The 19,181-nt window shown below is 52.7% G+C and overlaps 5 protein-coding genes across 5 annotated transcripts; 1 reads left to right on the top strand and 4 right to left on the bottom strand.

Annotated features, from left to right (window-relative positions):
• Positions 1-1,143: 1,143 nt before the first annotated feature.
• PG997_015055 (uncharacterized protein) lies at positions 1,144-1,716 on the bottom strand (the record flags this gene model as incomplete). Its single annotated transcript, XM_066819369.1, has 1 exon — positions 1,144-1,716. The coding sequence occupies one exon, from the start codon at positions 1,714-1,716 to the stop codon at positions 1,144-1,146; it is 573 nt and encodes a 190-aa protein (XP_066661557.1).
• Positions 1,717-4,462: 2,746 nt separating this feature from the next.
• PG997_015056 (uncharacterized protein) lies at positions 4,463-5,891 on the bottom strand (the record flags this gene model as incomplete). Its single annotated transcript, XM_066819370.1, has 3 exons — positions 4,463-4,826; positions 4,880-5,842; positions 5,881-5,891. The coding sequence occupies 3 exons, from the start codon at positions 5,889-5,891 to the stop codon at positions 4,463-4,465; spliced, it is 1,338 nt and encodes a 445-aa protein (XP_066661558.1).
• A 1,240-nt stretch (positions 5,892-7,131) lies between these two features.
• On the bottom strand, positions 7,132-7,661 carry PG997_015057 (uncharacterized protein; the record flags this gene model as incomplete). Its single annotated transcript, XM_066819371.1, has 2 exons — positions 7,132-7,265; positions 7,403-7,661. 2 exons carry the CDS (start codon positions 7,659-7,661, stop codon positions 7,132-7,134), a joined length of 393 nt encoding a protein of 130 aa, XP_066661559.1.
• A 3,278-nt stretch (positions 7,662-10,939) lies between these two features.
• PG997_015058 (P-loop containing nucleoside triphosphate hydrolase protein) lies at positions 10,940-16,235 on the top strand (the record flags this gene model as incomplete). Its single annotated transcript, XM_066819372.1, has 16 exons — positions 10,940-11,042; positions 11,114-11,211; positions 11,316-11,844; positions 11,903-12,126; positions 12,183-12,465; positions 12,538-12,771; positions 12,826-13,571; positions 13,627-13,789; positions 13,842-14,198; positions 14,260-14,383; positions 14,437-14,508; positions 14,559-14,609; positions 14,663-14,727; positions 14,789-14,930; positions 14,983-15,606; positions 15,689-16,235. The coding sequence occupies 16 exons, from the start codon at positions 10,940-10,942 to the stop codon at positions 16,233-16,235; spliced, it is 4,362 nt and encodes a 1,453-aa protein (XP_066661560.1).
• A 411-nt stretch (positions 16,236-16,646) lies between these two features.
• Positions 16,647-18,791, bottom strand: PG997_015059 (uncharacterized protein; the record flags this gene model as incomplete). The annotated part of the gene is made up of 2 exons (XM_066819373.1): positions 16,647-18,575; positions 18,672-18,791. 2 exons carry the CDS (start codon positions 18,789-18,791, stop codon positions 16,647-16,649), a joined length of 2,049 nt encoding a protein of 682 aa, XP_066661561.1.
• Positions 18,792-19,181: the final 390 nt, after the last annotated feature.

A 19,181-nucleotide genomic window follows, 5' to 3' on the forward strand; every position in this document is an offset into this window, starting at 1 on the left:
GCGCAGAGGCATTGGAATGGTGTAACCATGACTTTCCCTTGATGAGGTTCCATGATCACGCCGGGATTAGGAGGCAGGCTACTAATACATGCTCATGCTATAAGCGGTACCATAAAATGATAGTCTTACTCAAGAAGAATATCAGAACAAATTTTTGTTTTGCGCTTTTTTACAAAAGCTTTCAAAGAACAGATGCCATGTAACAAATAGAGGCTTCGTGGTGTCCATATTCCATCTCATATTATATGTGCGAGCTCTCGGAGTACATATAATGATTTACCTGTTCATATATCGCTAATCTATAACTCAACCTTGGTTACTATTTCCCCCCATGTCATGGCTTCTCTCTCATCACCACCGGATGACCCAGTACGGACCTTATCATTCTCCCAACCACTATATCCAGCATATAATGCTCTGCACTGGACAATTTCAGACACATGCCCTGACTTGCACCACTGGCGACAGAATAAAAGCCTTCCACGTACGGATTGCAACCGACGTAGCATGACCATGCAAAAGATAGACCAACAAGGACAAGAGGCTCGCGAGTCGTCCTGACATGGTGTTTCTGTATGTATACAACCCATAGTATGTCTTGCCCTCGGTTGTTCACAAAGGTATCATTATTGGCGATATGCCGCATTCATCAGTCGCGATAATCTGATTCGCATGATTGGTGCAGCTACGCGGCAGTAGCTGCTTACAACGCCCAAGCTTGGAGGTGTGGTGGCAAACACTCTGGATACCCCAACTCACAGTTGGATATTGAGCGTTGGCGGAGCTGATATCTTTCAACTAAAATTGTAACTGATGCTGTGTCTATAGTGGAGGAACTGACCTTCCACATGCATGAATTCTCGACATCTCAAGCATGGGACACACCCGAGCCCCTATTCAAACATTCAAAGCTGATTATCAAGACCACCAAGGATGCATTACGACATGTAGCGAGCATTTCATGGTATCAGACTAGAGGTGGCATTATGAGTACTCTAGTTACTGTGATCTCTTGGGGGACTAGGAAGTGGGAGGTATCCCACGATCTGAATTTCAGACAGTCATGGTGTTGACCCCCCAACTGCTGCCATTGAAACCACCTACACGTCCGTTCCCTTGTATCGATACCGTCTGTCCTGTCCCTCAGAATAGCTCCATAGCCTCAATGTCCTTGTTGCTCAAAGCCAATCCCTTGGTGGCATCCATATGCTGGATCCACTCGTCCACCAAGCTCACGAGCAGGTTCTCCTGGCGCGTTTGGAAGCGCGCTTCGTAGTCGGGTCGCTGCTTGACGAAGAGATCCTCGTCATCCTCATCCGCCTCCACGACCATGGCGTCGCTGCCCTGGGCTTCGTCCTCGTCATCGTCCGAGTCGTCCGCGATGATCTCTTTAGCGGTGGCGGATTGCTGGGCGGAAGGCTCGCCATGCGTCTCGAGCTGCTGCTGCTGCGGCTGCGGCTCATGCTTCTTGTATACCATGCGCTCCTTTTCGTCGTTGGCCTCGTCGACAAACTCGCGTCGCGCCTTGGTGAAGACATAGACCAGGTTGGCGGCCGCGGTCCAATGGAGCTTGCGCAAGTCGGGAGCGCCGGGAATCTCTGCGGTCTGCTGCTCGACGGATGTGGTTTGCGGCGTCATACCACCACCCGAAATGCCGTACTTTTGGACGTCTTCCAAAACAGAGGTGTAGTAGGCAACATGCTCCTCTTCCTTCATCTTAATGGGATCGGTCTTGGGGGGTTCTTGTTCATGGTCCGCAAGCATCCGACGAGGAAGGCGTCCAGGCGAGGCTTGACTTGCTGGGGATCGGTCCGGATCGCGAGTGCGTCGAACAGGTTGTTTAGGACGTTCTCCGAGACCTTAGGGGGAAGGGCTTGAAAAGAAAGCCGGATCGCTTCCAAGGGACGTACACCTTGCGCTCCGAAACGGGAGTCTTCTTCTTCTTCTGGTTACGAGATCTCGGCATCGTTGCGGCTGTGTAACGGGGGAGGGAGGTCTGGATTGGTGTTTGTAGGTTTGAGAGTTGGTGGTGATGGGTTGGGTCCGCGAAAGAAATTTATATCTTTTCCAAATGGAGATTCAGCTGCATTCAATGCAAGACGAACTCGACACAAACAAAATTCAATTGATTGATTTTGGAGGCACCCAAGTACCTTAACCGTGAATAAAACCTGGGGCGGATGCAATGTGAGATCACCGTGAGCTGCTACAATAGGTGGTGGAGTGTTGACTACAAGTCACATAATCTGCCATACTTTACTGAATACCCCCATTTCTCCACTATCTTCTACTATCACTAGGGTGCTGTGTAGGCTACCTATCTTCCAAACTGATGAAGGTGGTTATGTAACGTAGTGTGTCTCCCACGGTGGCCATGAACCGGTGTGAATAGGGGCATTGTCTTAGAAGACGAACATTAAGCTTCGAAAAGTGCAGTCATCCTTTGGAAGGGATTCGTCCCATCAAGCATGTATTTGTGATGAGACGGTCATTATTTGATATGAACACTTCTCCATGTATGCTGGTTTATGACTGACTACGATCCAACGTGCTTCATTGCTGCCACAGAAATGAGTGGCTTGAGGGCTGGAGGATGTTGGCCAAGCACACCACAAATGCAGATATACAGCTGTCAGAATACATAATACCCAAGGCTTTCATCAAGGAGACTGAGAAAAGAAGACAATCAACATTTGAGCGTTCAAGATATGTCCTTTCCGATCAACAACGATGGTTGGGGCGGGAATTGGTGCTCATGGCATCGTACCACCATATAATGAGGATGAAGAAGAAAGACATACCGGCCTGCTTACATCGTAATTTATGCCATGATCACACAGAGTGTAGCAGTAGATTGAAAAGGGCCTTTTAGTAAGGAGGAGCAGTTTCTTCGGGTTGCCCGCTGGTGAAGCGTCCTTGAACTGACTTCTCTTTTGCCTCCCTCCATAGACGGGAAAGCATCCGCAAATAGGGCCATCTGAATATGGCCACCCTGTGTAAACCCACCTGGGATTCTGTTCAATAGATCAATTGATGCATTGAATTGAATGGTACATGTGTAAGAGGTACCTTTGCAGCTGCGTGTGCCCCTCCGTACCAGAGTTGGGCCGGTAGCTTACCCGGAGCTGCACTACTGCCATCGGGAAAATTAGCTGCAGGGAGACCTAATAGGTACCAGCAGCAGACAATTCTTTCACCACCAGCAATGTCACATCCTGCTGGTGGAACATCAAACTGTAAGTGCGCGGTTAGTGAATTTGGTACATTGCAGAATGTGGTCAACAGTACCGGAGGTCTCGGGTTCGAGTAGCCCTTGAGGCCAATGGGCCCTTCTGGTATCGAAGGCATTAGCCATATAAGGTCAGAAAAGCCCTGTTTCTGATCTCTGAGGGAAATTTCTTTTCTTTTCTTCTTGGCTTCCTTTTCCTTGTGTCCCGTCAAGAATCTGTATTCTTTCCTTGCACGAACTGCGTATTCCTTTTCCTGGTTCTCATTGATTTGCTTCGTGTTGTTCCTACCGTTTTGGAGGCCACACTACCTAGCCGCCGTACCATTGTCACTTATCAAAACACTGATTGATGTACGATCCGATCACCACCTCATTCTCATGACCGTGGCCAATCGTTTCCGCTGGCGTTGCAAACTTTCGACCTGGCCTTTGCCATGATTGTGTGGACGATCCGGCTTCTTTGGCCATGGTCAACCAAAGATAACCTTGACGTAGATGTTGAAGCCCATGGAACCAAGTCATCTTCGCTTTGCTACCTACCTCCTACACGGTTCAGCTATGTAGGGCGTTCGGTCACTAGATGGGAGGGAGTCTTTCATTCCTGGGTTGGTGGTGTACGGAGAGGGCACTCCCCCTTTGAGCTGTGTGAGAGAAGCGAGGCCGCGGGAGCTCCTAACAGTAGAATCTAGTCGAGAAACTGGTCTGTCGACCACCCATCATACACCACATTATTCGAACGCAGCAATTCTGCCAGGAGGTGCTGAGAGGGAAGGCACATGCGGACAAATAATTAGAAATGTTTACATATGAATGGCTTATATTGAATGGAAGTTGTGCTTTATGACACGATATTCTTATAAACTTTTTTCGAGACACTTCACAAACGCCTCGAGACTGGAATTTGATCTGGTATTACTCTTGTAGGAAAGATCATGACCGAAATCATTTTCTGCAGCTTGATTGAGTACAGATACACTAGATGACACGATAATATCATGGTACAGCCTGTGGTTTGGGAATGCGTTGATATCCTACCTCACAGTACTCGTCTCATTAAATTTGGAATATTATCAAGCAAAGTCAACATTCACATCATACAAATCGCAGTGCTTCTGCCACTAGGGGGACACGGGTGCAGTATTAATAAGTGGAATTCGTCCAATTCTGCCCTATGGGTGCAAGACAACGCAGGAGACTAAAGTCTATGTCTAATACAATGTGACGCTCTGTATCTCAACCGATGATAATCTCCTTTGGATCCCCGATATAACCGACTTTCGGCACCACGGCGACGAACTCGACTTTGCTCAGCACTCGATCCTTGCCACCCTGCTTCTTCCATTCCTCAAACCGCTTCCGCAGGAAAGTTTCGCGATCTCCCTCACTGATACGGTACATGACCTTTTCGCCCTTGCTGTCGCCCGTCAAGGCCGTTCGAACCAGGTACAGCGTCTCAACGTTGCCCCACGCCAGGCTGATCGTCGACCAGCAGGGGTCGACGGTGGGCAGCAACCAAGGGGACTCCGTCTGCACCGCCAGTCGCTGGACAGCCAAGCGGTCCTTGTCCGTAAACTGCCGACGAGCACAGTGATACAGTCTGCATCCGGTACAGCAAGGCTCCACCAAAACGATGTCCATGTCCGGATTGACGGGTTGCTCCGTTCGGGGGTCATAAGGGGTATGAAGGGAGAACATCTTTTGTAGCGTTCCGAGGCGATTATGGCCGATGCTGCATCCGCATCGAACCAGGAGGGTGCCGTGTTCTGGACGTCGAAACTGGGACCAGGCGCTGCCCGGTTTCGAATGTAGACGAGCCTCGGCTCGCAGGCTGCTTCCCAAATGGCGAGTCTCAACTCATTCGGCAATTCGGCATACTTCTGAAATTCCGTGAGCGGCTTGGACAGCCGTGCTGACCGGCGGAGGTGGATAGATCGTGGCTGTTGTGTGCTCGCCATAGTTGTTCTCGTTGCCCGCCGTTTGCGTGGCGGCGGCGTCGACTCTGAGGTTCCTTCAATGTTCTCTGCTGCCAAATCGCTGCGCAAACTGGTCTTCCGGCGAGGTCTGGGTGAATTTCGCACGGAGCCTCTAGCTTTTCTGATGCGACCTTGATTAACGTTCACATCGACCCTGGGTGACTGGGCTGCCTGTGCCGGCGGGGGTCCACTGGAGTAATCGATATCTTCAGCATCCTCGAGCTTGGACGTGGAAGCCGTAGATGCGGCTTTGGGACGAGAACTGGCAGTCTGGAGTCGAGCAAAGATCGGTGCTGCTTGGTTCCTGGTCATGGAACGGGTCTGCGGCCTGCGGCTGACCGAGGCGACCGAGGCGACCGAGGAAGAACCTGGGATCATGAGAGGTCCAGGTCCAGGATGCTGAGGAGTAGCGAGGACATCGTCGGCGGCATTGCTCATAGTAATGTCTTCAGATGCTTGATGTTGAAGCTTGGGATTAGCTGTGGCTGCGGCCGGGGCAGTAGCGCCATGCACAGCAACGTCCAGTGCTTCCTCGCCGTTGTCTGGTGCCATTTCCCAATCCGTAGAGAAAACCCAGCGTTGCGCTGATTGTGCCCGATGTATGCAATGAATGGCGTGCTTGCTACTCATTCGTTTCCGCCTGTGAGAAAGAAGTAAGTTTGCTGTTCAGGAATGTACCTGGAGAGCATGCTTTGCAGCGGGGGTACATACACCAGCGGGGGGTTATCGGCATAAGTTCAAATGATTACGATCGGATATCAACTGGCCAGCGATGAGGACCGACGATGTCTTCTCTCGCGTCACAAAATCAAATCGTCTGCTTTCTTCTTTCTTGCCAGCACGGTGAGCAGATGTGGTCGCAACGGATCGCCGGTGCATGTGAGTTAGGTATGGAGGCCTGGACGATAAGGCTGCTTGCTGGTGTGGTGGTGGGTGTCTGGTGATGTGTGACAGCGGCTAGCGGGTCCACAGGACACCTGGATGGATGGAGTCTCCGTACTTGCGGTGTCGGATTTGTCTGCTCGACTTCAGACTTTCAATCTCGGTGCATAAGGGCACGATGCAAATGGCAGAATCCGACGGGTTGCAGATGTGGATGCGAGGCAAGTTGATACGTACCAGCATCATGGGAAACCCGTTGATCTCTCGAAATCGGCAGTTTGCAGATCGGGATGTTGAAGTGGCATGTCACCGAGCATTGAAGTTATGACGACGCGGGGCAAGTTGCAGCAGCAGGTACAGCTGAGGTCAGATAGGTCACAGGTTCAAGGTAAGGTGGATGGGTCAGACTAGCCCGGTTCACCACCAGAACGGTCACCCTTCTCAGTCCACGCATGCGACGTTTATTTTAGTGTCTTAAGTATGTACTTTACCCATGCACTTGACTATGCCATTCAAATGCTGTGCGAGGGTTGGTAGCATATCGAGTTGTGCACCTAGCTCTCTCACTGCTAGATCTAATTATCCCGGAGTCTTGTCACTTTGGGCGGAGGATCGTCCGATGGTGCAAGCTGCCACCCGCCCACCACTGGTAAGGCTCATACTCCATGGACCGGTGGGGTTGGTGATGCACCAAATGCGCTGGATTTTGGAGGGGTCTTGCCTGTTAAGCTGCACTTCCAGGCGCTTAGCTCAACGTCCAAGCCAAGCACCTTTTTAGCCCGCTAGCACGCTCTCCACAAGACAAAACATCAATGCACATATCTTCAACCCTGATTCTTGAGTAAATCCGTACCGAGAATCTTCAAAATGATTGGAAATCACCCGAGATTCATATATGTTTTGATGGTTTTGTTTGCGATCGAGGGAAATCAGAATATATTAATGTGTGTGTATTCTACCTAATTTTCTGGCTCAAGAAGCGCGGGCCGGACCACATAAAGTATGGGTAAGCAGCGGGGGAACCAGGATCGCTGGCCTTTCTGCTATCTATACAGCCTTCATCCGGATTGAGATATCCAGACTGTCGCCCTTACGAAGGGCAGCCACTCGCTTGGGAAGCAGAGAAGCTCTCTTGGCCAGTCGCAATTCCTGGACGATAGCTTCGGAGGGTTCGTCCGCGACTAAAGGCGAATTAGATGTGTCAGCTTTGTGGTAGGGTCTTCCCTTCTCTTTGGCAAGAACGCCGAAAAGGCAATGGAAACGGTGATGGAGACGGAGCCACCGGATAATTACACAGAAACGATTGAAGCAAACTTACGCGTATCACCATCTGCAGAAGATGTAGAGCCGCTCATTTCATCGTCGTTGTCCGTCTCGGTTCGGCAGCCACCGAACTGAGCGGGACATTTGGGACATAACTCTGGCGCCAAATACTCCAGGCGGTGCAGTCGCTTGAGCCGGTCGGGATCATGACGCCGCCAGCAGCGGCACCGGTAGGGCGCTGCACAGAGATGGGCCTCGGAGCTTCGTAGATGCTTCTCGATGCAGTTGTAGTAAGTTAGTTTGTTGTAGCACATGATGACTGCTGCCCGGCGAGTTCTCGCCAAAGAGACCAAAGGACAAGACGATCAGAGTGATGAAGTCAAGCGTATGTATAGGGAGTGCAAACGCCACAGAAGAGGCGCATGTATAAGGAATCTTCAAATCCTCAACAAGCTCAAGCCTGCGAGCATACGGCAGACTGATGACTGTGTCAAGGAGAAGGTGGAGATGGATGCGGATTGCGGGGGAAAGTGGAGAGAGAAATCAGAGAGAGCGGACAGCCGGCGCCGATGAGGTGGAGCAACGGGGTTCAGCGGTCCATCCCGCGCACTAAGCCTGTTTTATGTGGCGCACATCGTGGGGGTATCTGTTCTAGATTTTCAGCCGTTGACGTTGATGATGGAGATGATGGCCAATCGTGAGCACCTCAATTGGCAGTGCCACGGTGATCGCGCTTCTCGGGGTGAGATGCGCAAGCCATGGATACTCCATATTGTGCACGATATCAAGACCCGAAGCGACATCCTCGGGTGGAACGAGTCTTGGAGCTTGAGGCGACAATAACATTCGTTAGGCGTGTCTCCGAAAAGATGGATTACGCTTGACCGAAGGTTACAGTACTGGCCTCTCAGGGAGTACAGTATCCGAGAAACAGTTCAGTTACCAAAAGTTGGTTATTGACCCGACCAGTCGGTCGCTATCCTTATCGCCAAGTGTTCGTCCACAAGGCAGAGGTTATCGGGCAATCGATTACCATGATGAGAAACCCACCAGACGTATCAACACCAAGTTCTCAAGATGCCTCGGCTAGGCCTCAGAATTAGGAGGCCAGGATTGCGATCAGTGACAGGAATAGTACGCAAGGGGCTATTCCTCCGATGCATGTTAGCTGCATGCAAGATAGATAGGGCAGGGCGGCATGGTCGGCCATTACATTTTATCTTCCTTGCGCCATTGCATCGCCGCGGCAGGCCGGCACGACGCGAGGGGAGCTTTCTGTCAATGTTATTATTATATCAAATCACGATTGGTACATTCTAGAATGACACAGGCAAGATAGAGCCTGCCAGTTACCTAAGCGCATCATCTGCGGCTTGCGGTTCTTGGGTGGTTTCAATAAGCCCCTGTCGTGGCGGAGGCAGGGGGCTCGAGTCGTAGACCACATGAAGCGAGTGGTAGGCAGGCAAGTAGGTAGGTAGGATGCGACAGCTGTCGGTGATCATCTCGCCTACCGTCTTGGTCGTTGCCCTGATTCACTGATATTGCGACTTCGGGGGAATCGTTGCAGGTGAATGCGCAATCTCAGTCACCATATTAGTTGGGATGTAAATAACCACTTCAGATGAAGACAGAGGTCTCGAAATACCAGTCGCATAATATATAAATTAAGAAAAGCGCGCGAGGCGCCGCACATATTCCCAGTGCGACATCGCTTCTTCCATGGTGCGATGGTGGGCAAACTGGCTCAGGATGATTTGCCGATGCCAGGATCCAATGTGGTTGGGTAACCCCTCCCATACCATTCACAGCCCTACCCTGCACCCTGTTGCCGCTCGCACCAGCCATCGATGGTAGGGATTGAAATTGGAGAAGATTGAGCACGTGCTACATCCAGTGAAGTCGGCAATTGCCTTCCAGATACTTTGAGCTTCCAATACTTTGAGTCACATACTCGAAGAGGGTGAACAGCGTCTACGAGACGAGTAAGTACGAGTGCGTTGACAAGAGATGGCCTGGGTGGAATCCATTGATGAATTGCTTAGATCCGTCGGATGCGGTGGTGGTGCAGGGCAGTATTGTAGGGGACGCGCCTTGGTTTTCAGGCCCATCTTGTGGTGCGTGGGGGCCAGGCCAATTGGCCAGGAAGCCTCCACTGAAACAGTTGCTCCCACTACTACTATTTGTGTCAGCGAGTGCTGGTGGCATTTGGTGCATATCAATTGATTTGTTTACTGTTTCCTGTTTCTCACTTCCGGCATGACCCTCAACCATGTGATTCTTCCCAACTTTTTCCCATGGCAAACTGCTTCCAACTCGGCCCGCCATCGAAATATTGCATGCATGCATACTTCCGTACCCAGATGCTGGTCAAGACGGCCAGTCGCGCATTGGATCATGCCAACTGTACAGCTCGCCAGCTCACGTTATCGGTGCAACTGACCCAACAGCTTGGGTCGACCTATAGACAGGTGCATCATGCAGTTGGTTCGGCCTGCTGCCCAGCGGCATATTCAAGAGTCCAGACGCGACATCCTAAACATGGCGGATTAGGCAGAATGCAGGTCGTCGCAATCGAGAAGGAGGAAACATCCAACTTACGCGGCCGAACGGCCGTCAAGGCCTTGCAACTTGCTGCTTGCGGTGTCACAAACACTGCACTCCACTGAGGGCCCACTGCGTACTTTATGGCAAAATGTCTTGGCTATAGTACTAAGTCGGACAACATACGCGGTGGACGACCCCTTCATATAGGAAACACTCAAATTGGGCAAATCGCGGGCCGACGCTCTCGGTTGGAGCTGCTGCCACCATTCCCATCCCCTGGCCTTTGTCTTGGTCGCTCTGCCCAATGGGGGCCCATCTTCCGACCCCAGAGATTGCTGAAACTAATGGGAATTGTTTTGGGTAGGACATGGCCTGCATCCATACGCTACCAGGCTGCACATCATCTTAATACCAACACCGCACAGGGAGAGAGGAAAGAGGGATGAATCTAGGGTCCTGGGTCCGGTCCCCATGTCCTATGTACGTAGGGATGGCATTGCAGGTGATACGATGGCATTTGGCCTATCTGGATCCATCTGTTCGGTAACGTACGATCCCTCTGAACAGCGCTTCCATTGGGCCTTGCTGCCCGCTTAATCAAGTCGCAAAGGGCTTGAAGCTGCGGAGTTCATGTCTTAATGGTGTGCTAATTGAGATCAACAGCCATACTGAGGTTACCATGCGCCATCCACTGCGGCGTAGCTGGCATGCGTCCAATCAATCACACTACAACCCTTGCCGGTTTGCTGCAAAGGACGCGGGCAGCTTCCTAAATTGGACTCTCTGTCCAGCGGGCCGGGGGTATGTCTTATCACGACAAATACTGTTGCACTTACTACCAAGAATACCAAGACCTGGGGGTAGTCAAAGAAGGGCTGGTCCCCAAGCTCAGACGCCTACCCGCCTAGCCGCTGTGTTTCCCAAATCCTCTAAGCTTTCCTTGGGTGTCTGGGCGATGGGCCAAATCTGCTTTATCTTGATGTAGCCCAGCTGTCAGCACTATCGCCAACTCTTGTGTTGGTGTCGCGGCTGAATTTGCCCAGCAAATATGGAAACCACTCGGGAAATCTTTGAGAGCATATGCGGCGATGATTCCTTCGGCCCGAGTGTGAGGTCGCCGGAGTGTCGAGGCGGCGGCTTCGATTTTACGCGTGAGTGGTGGCCGTGTTGCGAAACCATTGGATAAACCGGTCGGCGTACTAATGCACCAAAACCACTGCAGTCCTGTTCGAAGAGAGCATCTTGACCACACTCCCTGCAGCCTTGTTCATCGCATTAGCAGCAATCCGTTCTTTCAGTCTTGTCGGTAAAAGGCCAGCTGTGAGACGGAATTTCGTATCCTATTGTAAATTGGTGAGAAATCAAATTCCCCCTCCTGGTCTTGTTTGAAAGGCAAGAGAGTCGTGACTTACTCTGGATAACAGGTCGCAATATGCATTTACACTGGTCTACAGGTGGCTCTCCTGGTTTTGGCGACCAAGACTGGCCTCCGAACAAAAGCCACACTTGCTTCGGCCGTCTTGTCATTGGTCACTGGACTCAGCTTGGCCGTTCTCTCTCACCTCGAGCATGCGAAGTCAATCCGGCCTTCTTTCATAATCAATACCTACCTCATTGCCACGATCATCTTCGACATCGCTCGTGTTCGCACGCAATGGCTATCCAAGCGCAGCGGTAACGCCATAGCCGGGGTCTTAACCGCGTCTCTGACCATTAAGTGTGCCATGGCGGTTTTGGAGTCCATTGAAAAGCAGTCGCTGCTGCTCGAACCTGATCATCACTATTCGCTGGAAAGTACGAGTGGTGTAGTCAGCAGGAGCTGGTTCTGGTGGCTCAACTCCCTGCTTTTCGCCGGCTTCAGGAAGGTACTGAGCCTCGAGGATTTGCCTTCCATCAGTGAGAAGGTCAACTCGGAACGCCTATCCCACCGTATTCAAGCGACATGGAATAACTGTAATGATCCCCAAAATCGCCCCTCAAGCCAGCGATGTACTTGGCTAAGATGATGCAGGTAACCGCAAGAGAAAGCATGCACTAGTGCTGGCATGTGTCTGGAGCCTCCGCTGGGAGATTCTCTTGACCTTGGTACCCAAATTTCTGGTCGTCGGCCTGATGGTCAGCCAGACGTTCTTGATTCAGGATGCTGTTCATTACATTCAAGGCGACCCAAACGATGGCGACAACAACGGATACGGCCTTATTGGGGCTTTTGCCTTCGTGTACATAGGGTTCGCGGTAAGAAGATGCCATAGCACGATTTGTGTTTCATATACTGATTCATCGCCAAATAGTTCACGACAGGATGGTTTACACATCTCACGATTCGGACCATGTCAATGATGCGCGGCCAACTCATCTCCCTCATTTACCTAAAAACGACGACGCTTCCGGTCACCAGTGTCAACGAATCTGCCGCCACGACCTTGATGAGCACGGATGCGCAGAGGATTTCGGAGACATTCCAACTCCTTCTCATAGACACCTTGCCACTTCTCGCTCAATTGGGTCTTGCGGTATACGTTCTCTATTTGCAGTTGGGCGCAGTGTGCGTGGCGCCCATCATCGTCGCAATCAGTATGTACTCATCCAAGATTATACTTTCCCCTATCATGTACTTTATGGGCTGTCGATGCTGATAGCCCACAGTCTCTGTGAGCCTTTCGACCGTGCTAGCTTCACGTATTGGCCCCCGACAGAAGAACTGGCTAGAAGCCACGCAGAAACGAATCAACTATACGACGGAGATCCTTGGTGCGATGAGGAACGTGAAGATGCTGGGACTGGCCAAGCAGATGGAGCATAACATCCAGAATATGCGCGAGAAAGAGATCACGGTCTCCCGAAGGTATCGAAGGCTTCACGCGTTGAACATTACTCTAGGTAAAGCCCAGCTGTATCACGACTTTGGCATAGTGTGCTAACCCTGGCTTCAAGTCAACATGCCGTCCATTTTCGCCGGGCTGTCTCTTTTCGCGACGTATGCAATCGTTTCTCGCATAAACGGAACCGAAGGAATGTCTGTTTCACAGGCTATTACATCTCTGGCAGCCATGATGGTTCTTGCGCAACCCCTGATCATGATCTTGTACGCCATACCGGTCGGATGGAGCGCGCTGAGCTGTTTCACGAGGATCCAGGAGTTCCTCAATGAAGAGTCCCGTGTCGATTCAAGGTCGCTTCTTTCGATGGACAGTCCACCCGATTCACCGAGGGAGAAGGAGCCAATACAGCGAGTCTCACGGATCTCATCAGGGTCCCACGCACGTGGTTCCTCCATCAGGGTTGAAAAGGCCGATTTCGCATGGTCCAGCTCAGACGATGCTGTTGTCAAAGGCTTGCAGACTCATATCGGACCTGATTGCCACTTGACGATCATCGTGGGGCCCGTAGGCTGTGGCAAATCGACATTACTGAAGGGCCTTTTGAGCGAAACCTCGAAGACGGACGGCGTGGTATCGGTCTGTACGCCAGAAATCGCGTACTGCGACCAGACGGCATGGATCATCAACGGATCGATCCGGGAGAATATCATTGGTAGATCCGAATTTGACGAAAGCTGGTACCAACCAATCATCCAAGCAACAGCCCTCGAGGTGGATCTGCGACAATTGCCGAACGGGGACTCAACCATTGTGGGAAGCAAGGGTCTCAAGCTGAGTGGAGGCCAAAAAGCGCGTGTGGTAAGATGGGCACTTTGGAACCCGGCGTCATCTGAAGACTGACCAAATCTTGTAGTCGATCGCTCGGGCTGTTTATGCCCGCAAGCCACTGGCAATCCTTGATGATGTGCTGAGCGGGTTGGACGCTGTGACGGAGGAGCATGTCTTCCGAGGGGTGTTCGGGCGAGAGGGTCTGTTTCGCAAATCAGGGACAACGGTGGTGTTAGCAACACATTCAGGTATGATCCTATCTGTGGCTCCATCATTTCATTTCACTAATCCTTTTCGCAGTCAAACGACTTCCAGACGCCAATCAAATCTTAGCTCTGAACGAGAATGGGGAGATTGTTGAGCAAGGAGCTTTCTCCCAGCTTAACGTTCCTGGCAGCTACATCCATACCCTCCAGGTCAAGCTCCGGAAAGAAGAAAATGAACACGAAGAGGCGGACGAGGCCGAATACGATCCTATTGACGAAAAGACCAAAGAGATCGTTAAAGTCGAGAAGAAGGCTGAGGCCGAAGTCGACGAAAGCCGCCAGGTTGGAGACTGGAAGATATACAGATACTATGGCCACGCTCTTGGTCCCATGGCATTGTTCATTTGGATGTTCCTCCTGAGTGGTGGCCAGACGTTCGTGGGCCTAGGACGTAAGTGGCCCTTCCATGTCCGAACTATGAAACTTGTGTTGACCTGCTGACAAACCTTCAGAGATCTGGATCAACTGGTGGGCTGAGGATAATGACAACGGTGGCCCGGACCGAACAGGCTATTGGCTAGGGATCTACGCCATGTTCAACAGTCTCGAAGCCATTCTTACCATGATGGCTGTCGGGTATGTGACTGCCTAAATTACTTGAAGAATTACCTAGCTGACTTGCCATTCAGATTCCTATGGATCGTTATCGTGCCCCGATCTGGCAACCACCTCCATCAAGCAATGATCACCGCTGCTATGAAGTGTGTACTTGATGCTCAACTCTTTTATGCATTTGCTCACATCCCGTTAGGGCACCATTATCCATCTTTTCCGAGACGGAGACTGGAGTTCTGGTCAATCGGTACGTCGTCGATTATGATGCCAGTACATCGATTTGCACTAACGCCATTACAGGTTCACTCAAGACATCCGACTGGCCGATATGGTTCTCCCTCAATCGATGGTCAATGTCGTCTTCCGTAAGTTGACAAAACACATTATCCAGTAAAGCGCCGTCAAGCACTAACCTCCTGAACGTAGATTCGGCTGGCATGTTGATCGTCGTCGCCGTGGCCATCAACGCAGTCCCCTGGATCACCATCATCTTTCCTCCTATCATTGTGGTTCTCTACTTCGTTCAACGCTTCTACCTGCGCACATCTCGCCAGTTACGATTACTTGAGTATGTATATATTCACAATCTCGGCGTGAATGAAATCTAATCCAGACTCTAGGATCGAAGCAAACGCCCCTCTCTTATCGCACTTCATCGAGTCGCTCAACGGCCTGGTCACGATTCGCTCCTACGGCTGGGTCGGCGACTACGTGGCCAGGAACATGGAGCTGCTGGACCAGTCCCAGACTCCTTCCTACCATCTCCAGTGTATACAACGGTGGCTGGTCTTTGTGCTCGACATGATCGTCGCTGGGCTCGTCATCATCATCATGGGCTTGACGGTGGCGCTCCGCACCAAGGTGAACCCGGGCTATCTCGGCGTCGCCCTGGTCCAGCTGATGACGCTGTCTCACGAACTCACGGGCATCGTCCAGTATTGGACCATGCTCGAGACTTCGATCGGGGCCATTTCGCGCATCAAGGATTTCGCGGAGAAGACGCCGGACGAGAGCGCGCCGGAGGAGACGGATGCTCCTACTGCTGACTGGCCGAGCCGGGGTGCATTCAAGTTCGAGAATGTGTTTGCAACATACGGGTATGAAGTTCTCGCCGATATCTCTTGTGCTACTTACGATGCTGACCTTTTATGTTTCAACAGTAATGGGAAGCCCGCGGTATTGAAGGACGTTAGCTTCACTATCAAGGCGGGCGAGAAGGTGGGCATTGTCGGCAGAACTGGCAGGTTCGTAGCTCCGTCTCTCCTTATTCCTCCCACTCAGCCCCCTCCCCCTTCAGGCCCATTACTGATCAACTCCGAAACATAGTGGAAAGAGCTCCACGACCCTGGCGATCTTGCGCATGATCGACATCGAAGCCGGCAAGTTGACCTTGGACAATGTGGACCTGACCACCGTCAAGGGCTCCGTCGTTCGGGAACGCATCATCTGCCTAACCCAGGAACCCTTCATCTACCCCGGCACCATCCGCGCCAACATCGACCCGCTCCGCCAGTCCAACGACGAAGCCATCGCCAGCGCCCTGCAAAAAGTCGGCCTCTGGACCGTGCTCCAGAGCAAGAAAGCCGCCGCCGCCGCAAAGAAGACCACCACCACCACGACCGAAACCGACGCCGCCACGCACACCGAAGTCCTCGACACGGCCATGGACACCGACTTCCTGTCGCACGGCCAGCGGCAGCTCTTCTGCCTCGCGCGCGCTGCTCAAGCGGGGCCGGGTGCTCATCCTGGACGAGCCGACGAGCAGCGTCGACAACCAGACCGACGCGCAGATGCAGCAGGTTATCCGCGACGAGTTCCGCGACCACACCGTCATCATGATCGCGCACCGGCTGTCGTCCCTCGTCGACTTTGACAAGATCGCCGTGCTCGACAGCGGGCACCTCGTCGAGTTCGGCGCCCCGGCGGAGCTATTGCGGGATGCGTCGGGGCACTTTTCTAGGTTGTATAATAAGTCGTCCTCCAAGTGAGAATGACGGTCACGATTTACCTGTTTGATATATCTATATACGCATATGATGGATCCCGAAGATCCCATTTCAGAGAATGAGCTATACGAAGATAATGGAACTGGCACAGCATTGGCCAACTGAGCTGATAGTTATTTGGAGTTAAGAAATTGAATTGATTCACGCGTTTTAGGTCATTATTCTGCTTGCTCCTTGTATCTTATTGAACTCGCCATCATGACAGCCTTTAATTGGGTTTTCCTAACTTCTTTTACTCGACCCGAGCAATCGTCTTCTTCCACCAAGCCTCCTCTTCCTCAAGCGCCTTGAGCAAATTCTCCCCCCTTCCGGAACCCATGGCCCTCGCCGGGGAACTTGACCAGCCTGACCTCGCCGCCGCGGGCCTTGATGTCGTCGTACATGGTGTACGCCTGCGAGATGGGCACGACCTTGTCCTCCTCGCCGTGGCAGATGAGCAGGGGCGCCGTGATGTTGCCCGCGTGGTGGACGGGCGAGCGGTCCCGCATCACCTTCTCCTTGTCGGCCTCCGTCATGTCCGGCGTGAAGAGCAGGAAGTCGACGTAGTGCGACTCCATCTTGTGCGTCTCCTGCAGCAGCAGCTTCACGTCGCTGATGCCGTAGTAGCAGGCCCCGCCCGCGAACAGGGCCGGGTAGTGGCACAGCGCCTGCAGGACGCTGTAGCCGCCCGCGCTGCCGCCGCGGATGCCGACGCGGCGCCCGTCGATGAGAGAAGTGGTGGACAGATGTTGCACGCTCTCGGCGATGTCGTCGACGTCGATGGCGCCCCAGCGGCCGTTCAGGAGCTCGCGGTACGTCTTTCCGTGCCCGTCGGAGCCGCTGTAGTTGATGGCGAAGGTTGCGTACCCCCGCGCGTTCCAGTACTGCATCGAGAGGTTCAGGCCAGGACCCGTGTGGCCCGTGGGGCCCCCGTGGGATTGCACGATCAGCGGCGGCTTGGTGCCCTCTGGACCCTGGTACTTCAGATTATGCGGGGGCCAATAGAAACCGTGGATGTCGCGCTTCGGTCCGCTCGTTGCAGGGAAGCGGATGTGTTGAGGCGTGGAGAAGATCTCGGGTTTGAAGACCTCATCATTCGACCACCAGATCTTGGTCAGCTTCCTGATGCTGCTCCTGCTGGTGTCGTCGGCGGTGATGTCGACACGGTATAGTGCTTGCGGCGCGGTAGCACTGCTGCCAATGACGATGAAGGACGTGTCTGATAGACGGTACAAGCCGTCGTAGGTGATCTCCGACAGGGGAAGCGAGAGGTCTTGCGATTGCAAGGTCTCGGGGTTGAAGGCAATCACTTTATCGGTCCCGTTCTCTGTGGCGACTGCTACGACGCATTCCTTGGATAGGATCGAATAGGTGTGGCTGATTTCATGTAAGCTCTTGAGTAAGTATCCAACGGATTGGGAGTAGGGAGAAACCAACCTGCCAATGAACATGGATGCACTGCCGAACTCGGCCTCCTCATACCCCTTGAAATCCAGCAGCGCCGAGTCACCCCCTGGTCTGCGTCGGTAGAACTGGCGGTATTTCGTCTTCTCGTAACAGAAGTAGAGGAACCCGTCAGAGCCCCAGCGCGGCTCGGTGACGGTCATGCCGTCCTCGCCAGCGACCCACTCCACATTGCTCACGATGCCGGCCTTTTCGTCCCAGTCAGCCCAGTATACCTTGACGCCCGACCAGGGCATGTCGGGGAAGTCCCACTGGACCCAAGCAATCTTCTTGCCGTCAGGGCTGAAGCTCGGGTACATGTAGAAGTCGGCGCCCTCGACGGCGCGGCGGACCTCTCCAGTGGCCGTGTTGATCGCCACGACGTAGTTGCGGACCTGGTCCGGCTTCGGGGCGGAAGCGTGGTCCTCCTGCACGGCGAGGACCCAGGGCGAGCCGGGGCGCGGGTGCGCGGCAAAGTCGGCGTAGCGCAGGACGTCGCTCTTCTCCAGCAGACAGATTACCTTTTGCGTGTCCACGTCCAGGATCTGTACGGAGCAGTCGCTGAAGTTGGAGAAGATGATGCGGGGCCCATCCTCGCCCTTGTTGTCGCTGGATGACAGAATGGCGTACGCGCCGCCGCCGTACTCGTACACGCGGCTGCGGGCGCTGTACCCGGCGGGCAGCACGGTGCGGCACTCATAGCCTGTGTCGCCCTGGTAGGCCTCGACGAGGTAGTAGATTCCGTCGGGGCGGGATTCAGTGAAGAAAGTCCGCCCAGTTTGATTCTGCAACATACATCGTTATGAGTATGCCTATTTCTGGCAAAAGAAGGATGCCCGAAAATGCGGGTACGAACAAAGAAACGCAGAAGAGTCACTCACACAGACTCTCGATGCGACCAAATTTCGGCTGCCGCGGAACAAAGCCTCCTTGGTGATCTCGCTCTCCCATTGTCCGTAAGGCGCTTCGGTCTTGGTGTTCTCTGCATTATAGGGTGCCATGGATGTCAGGGTCGCTGCTTAGAAAGGTAGGAAGGAGCTTGGGGTCCTTGGAAGGGCATCACCCCGCCATCCCCAGGTGTTTCACTCGTACCTGAAGCCATTGCGTTTGCCCACGTTTTTCCCAGGGAGCTGTTGGATTTAGACGAATTGAAGTTGTAGTGCTCAGGTCTACATCCAAGTCCGTGTAGCCTTCACTACCTTTTCTGTGAGAGTATTGTAGCTTAAGGACTTACACTCAACTGCAATTTGCTGGGGATGTGGAAGTTCAAGAAGCCACCCGTTCCAAGTGGGGTTTGGATTTGAGGTGGAATTGGATTGAATTGCTTCCCACTAATTTTGGTGACACGAGCTGTTCCTTCCACTTCAAAAAGCAAGTCCTTCCTTCGTATC

This window comes from Apiospora hydei (genome assembly GCF_038363865.1).
Source record: "Apiospora hydei strain CBS 114990 chromosome Unknown utg000010l_segment0_segment0, whole genome shotgun sequence".
NCBI lineage: Eukaryota > Fungi > Ascomycota > Sordariomycetes > Amphisphaeriales > Apiosporaceae > Apiospora > Apiospora hydei.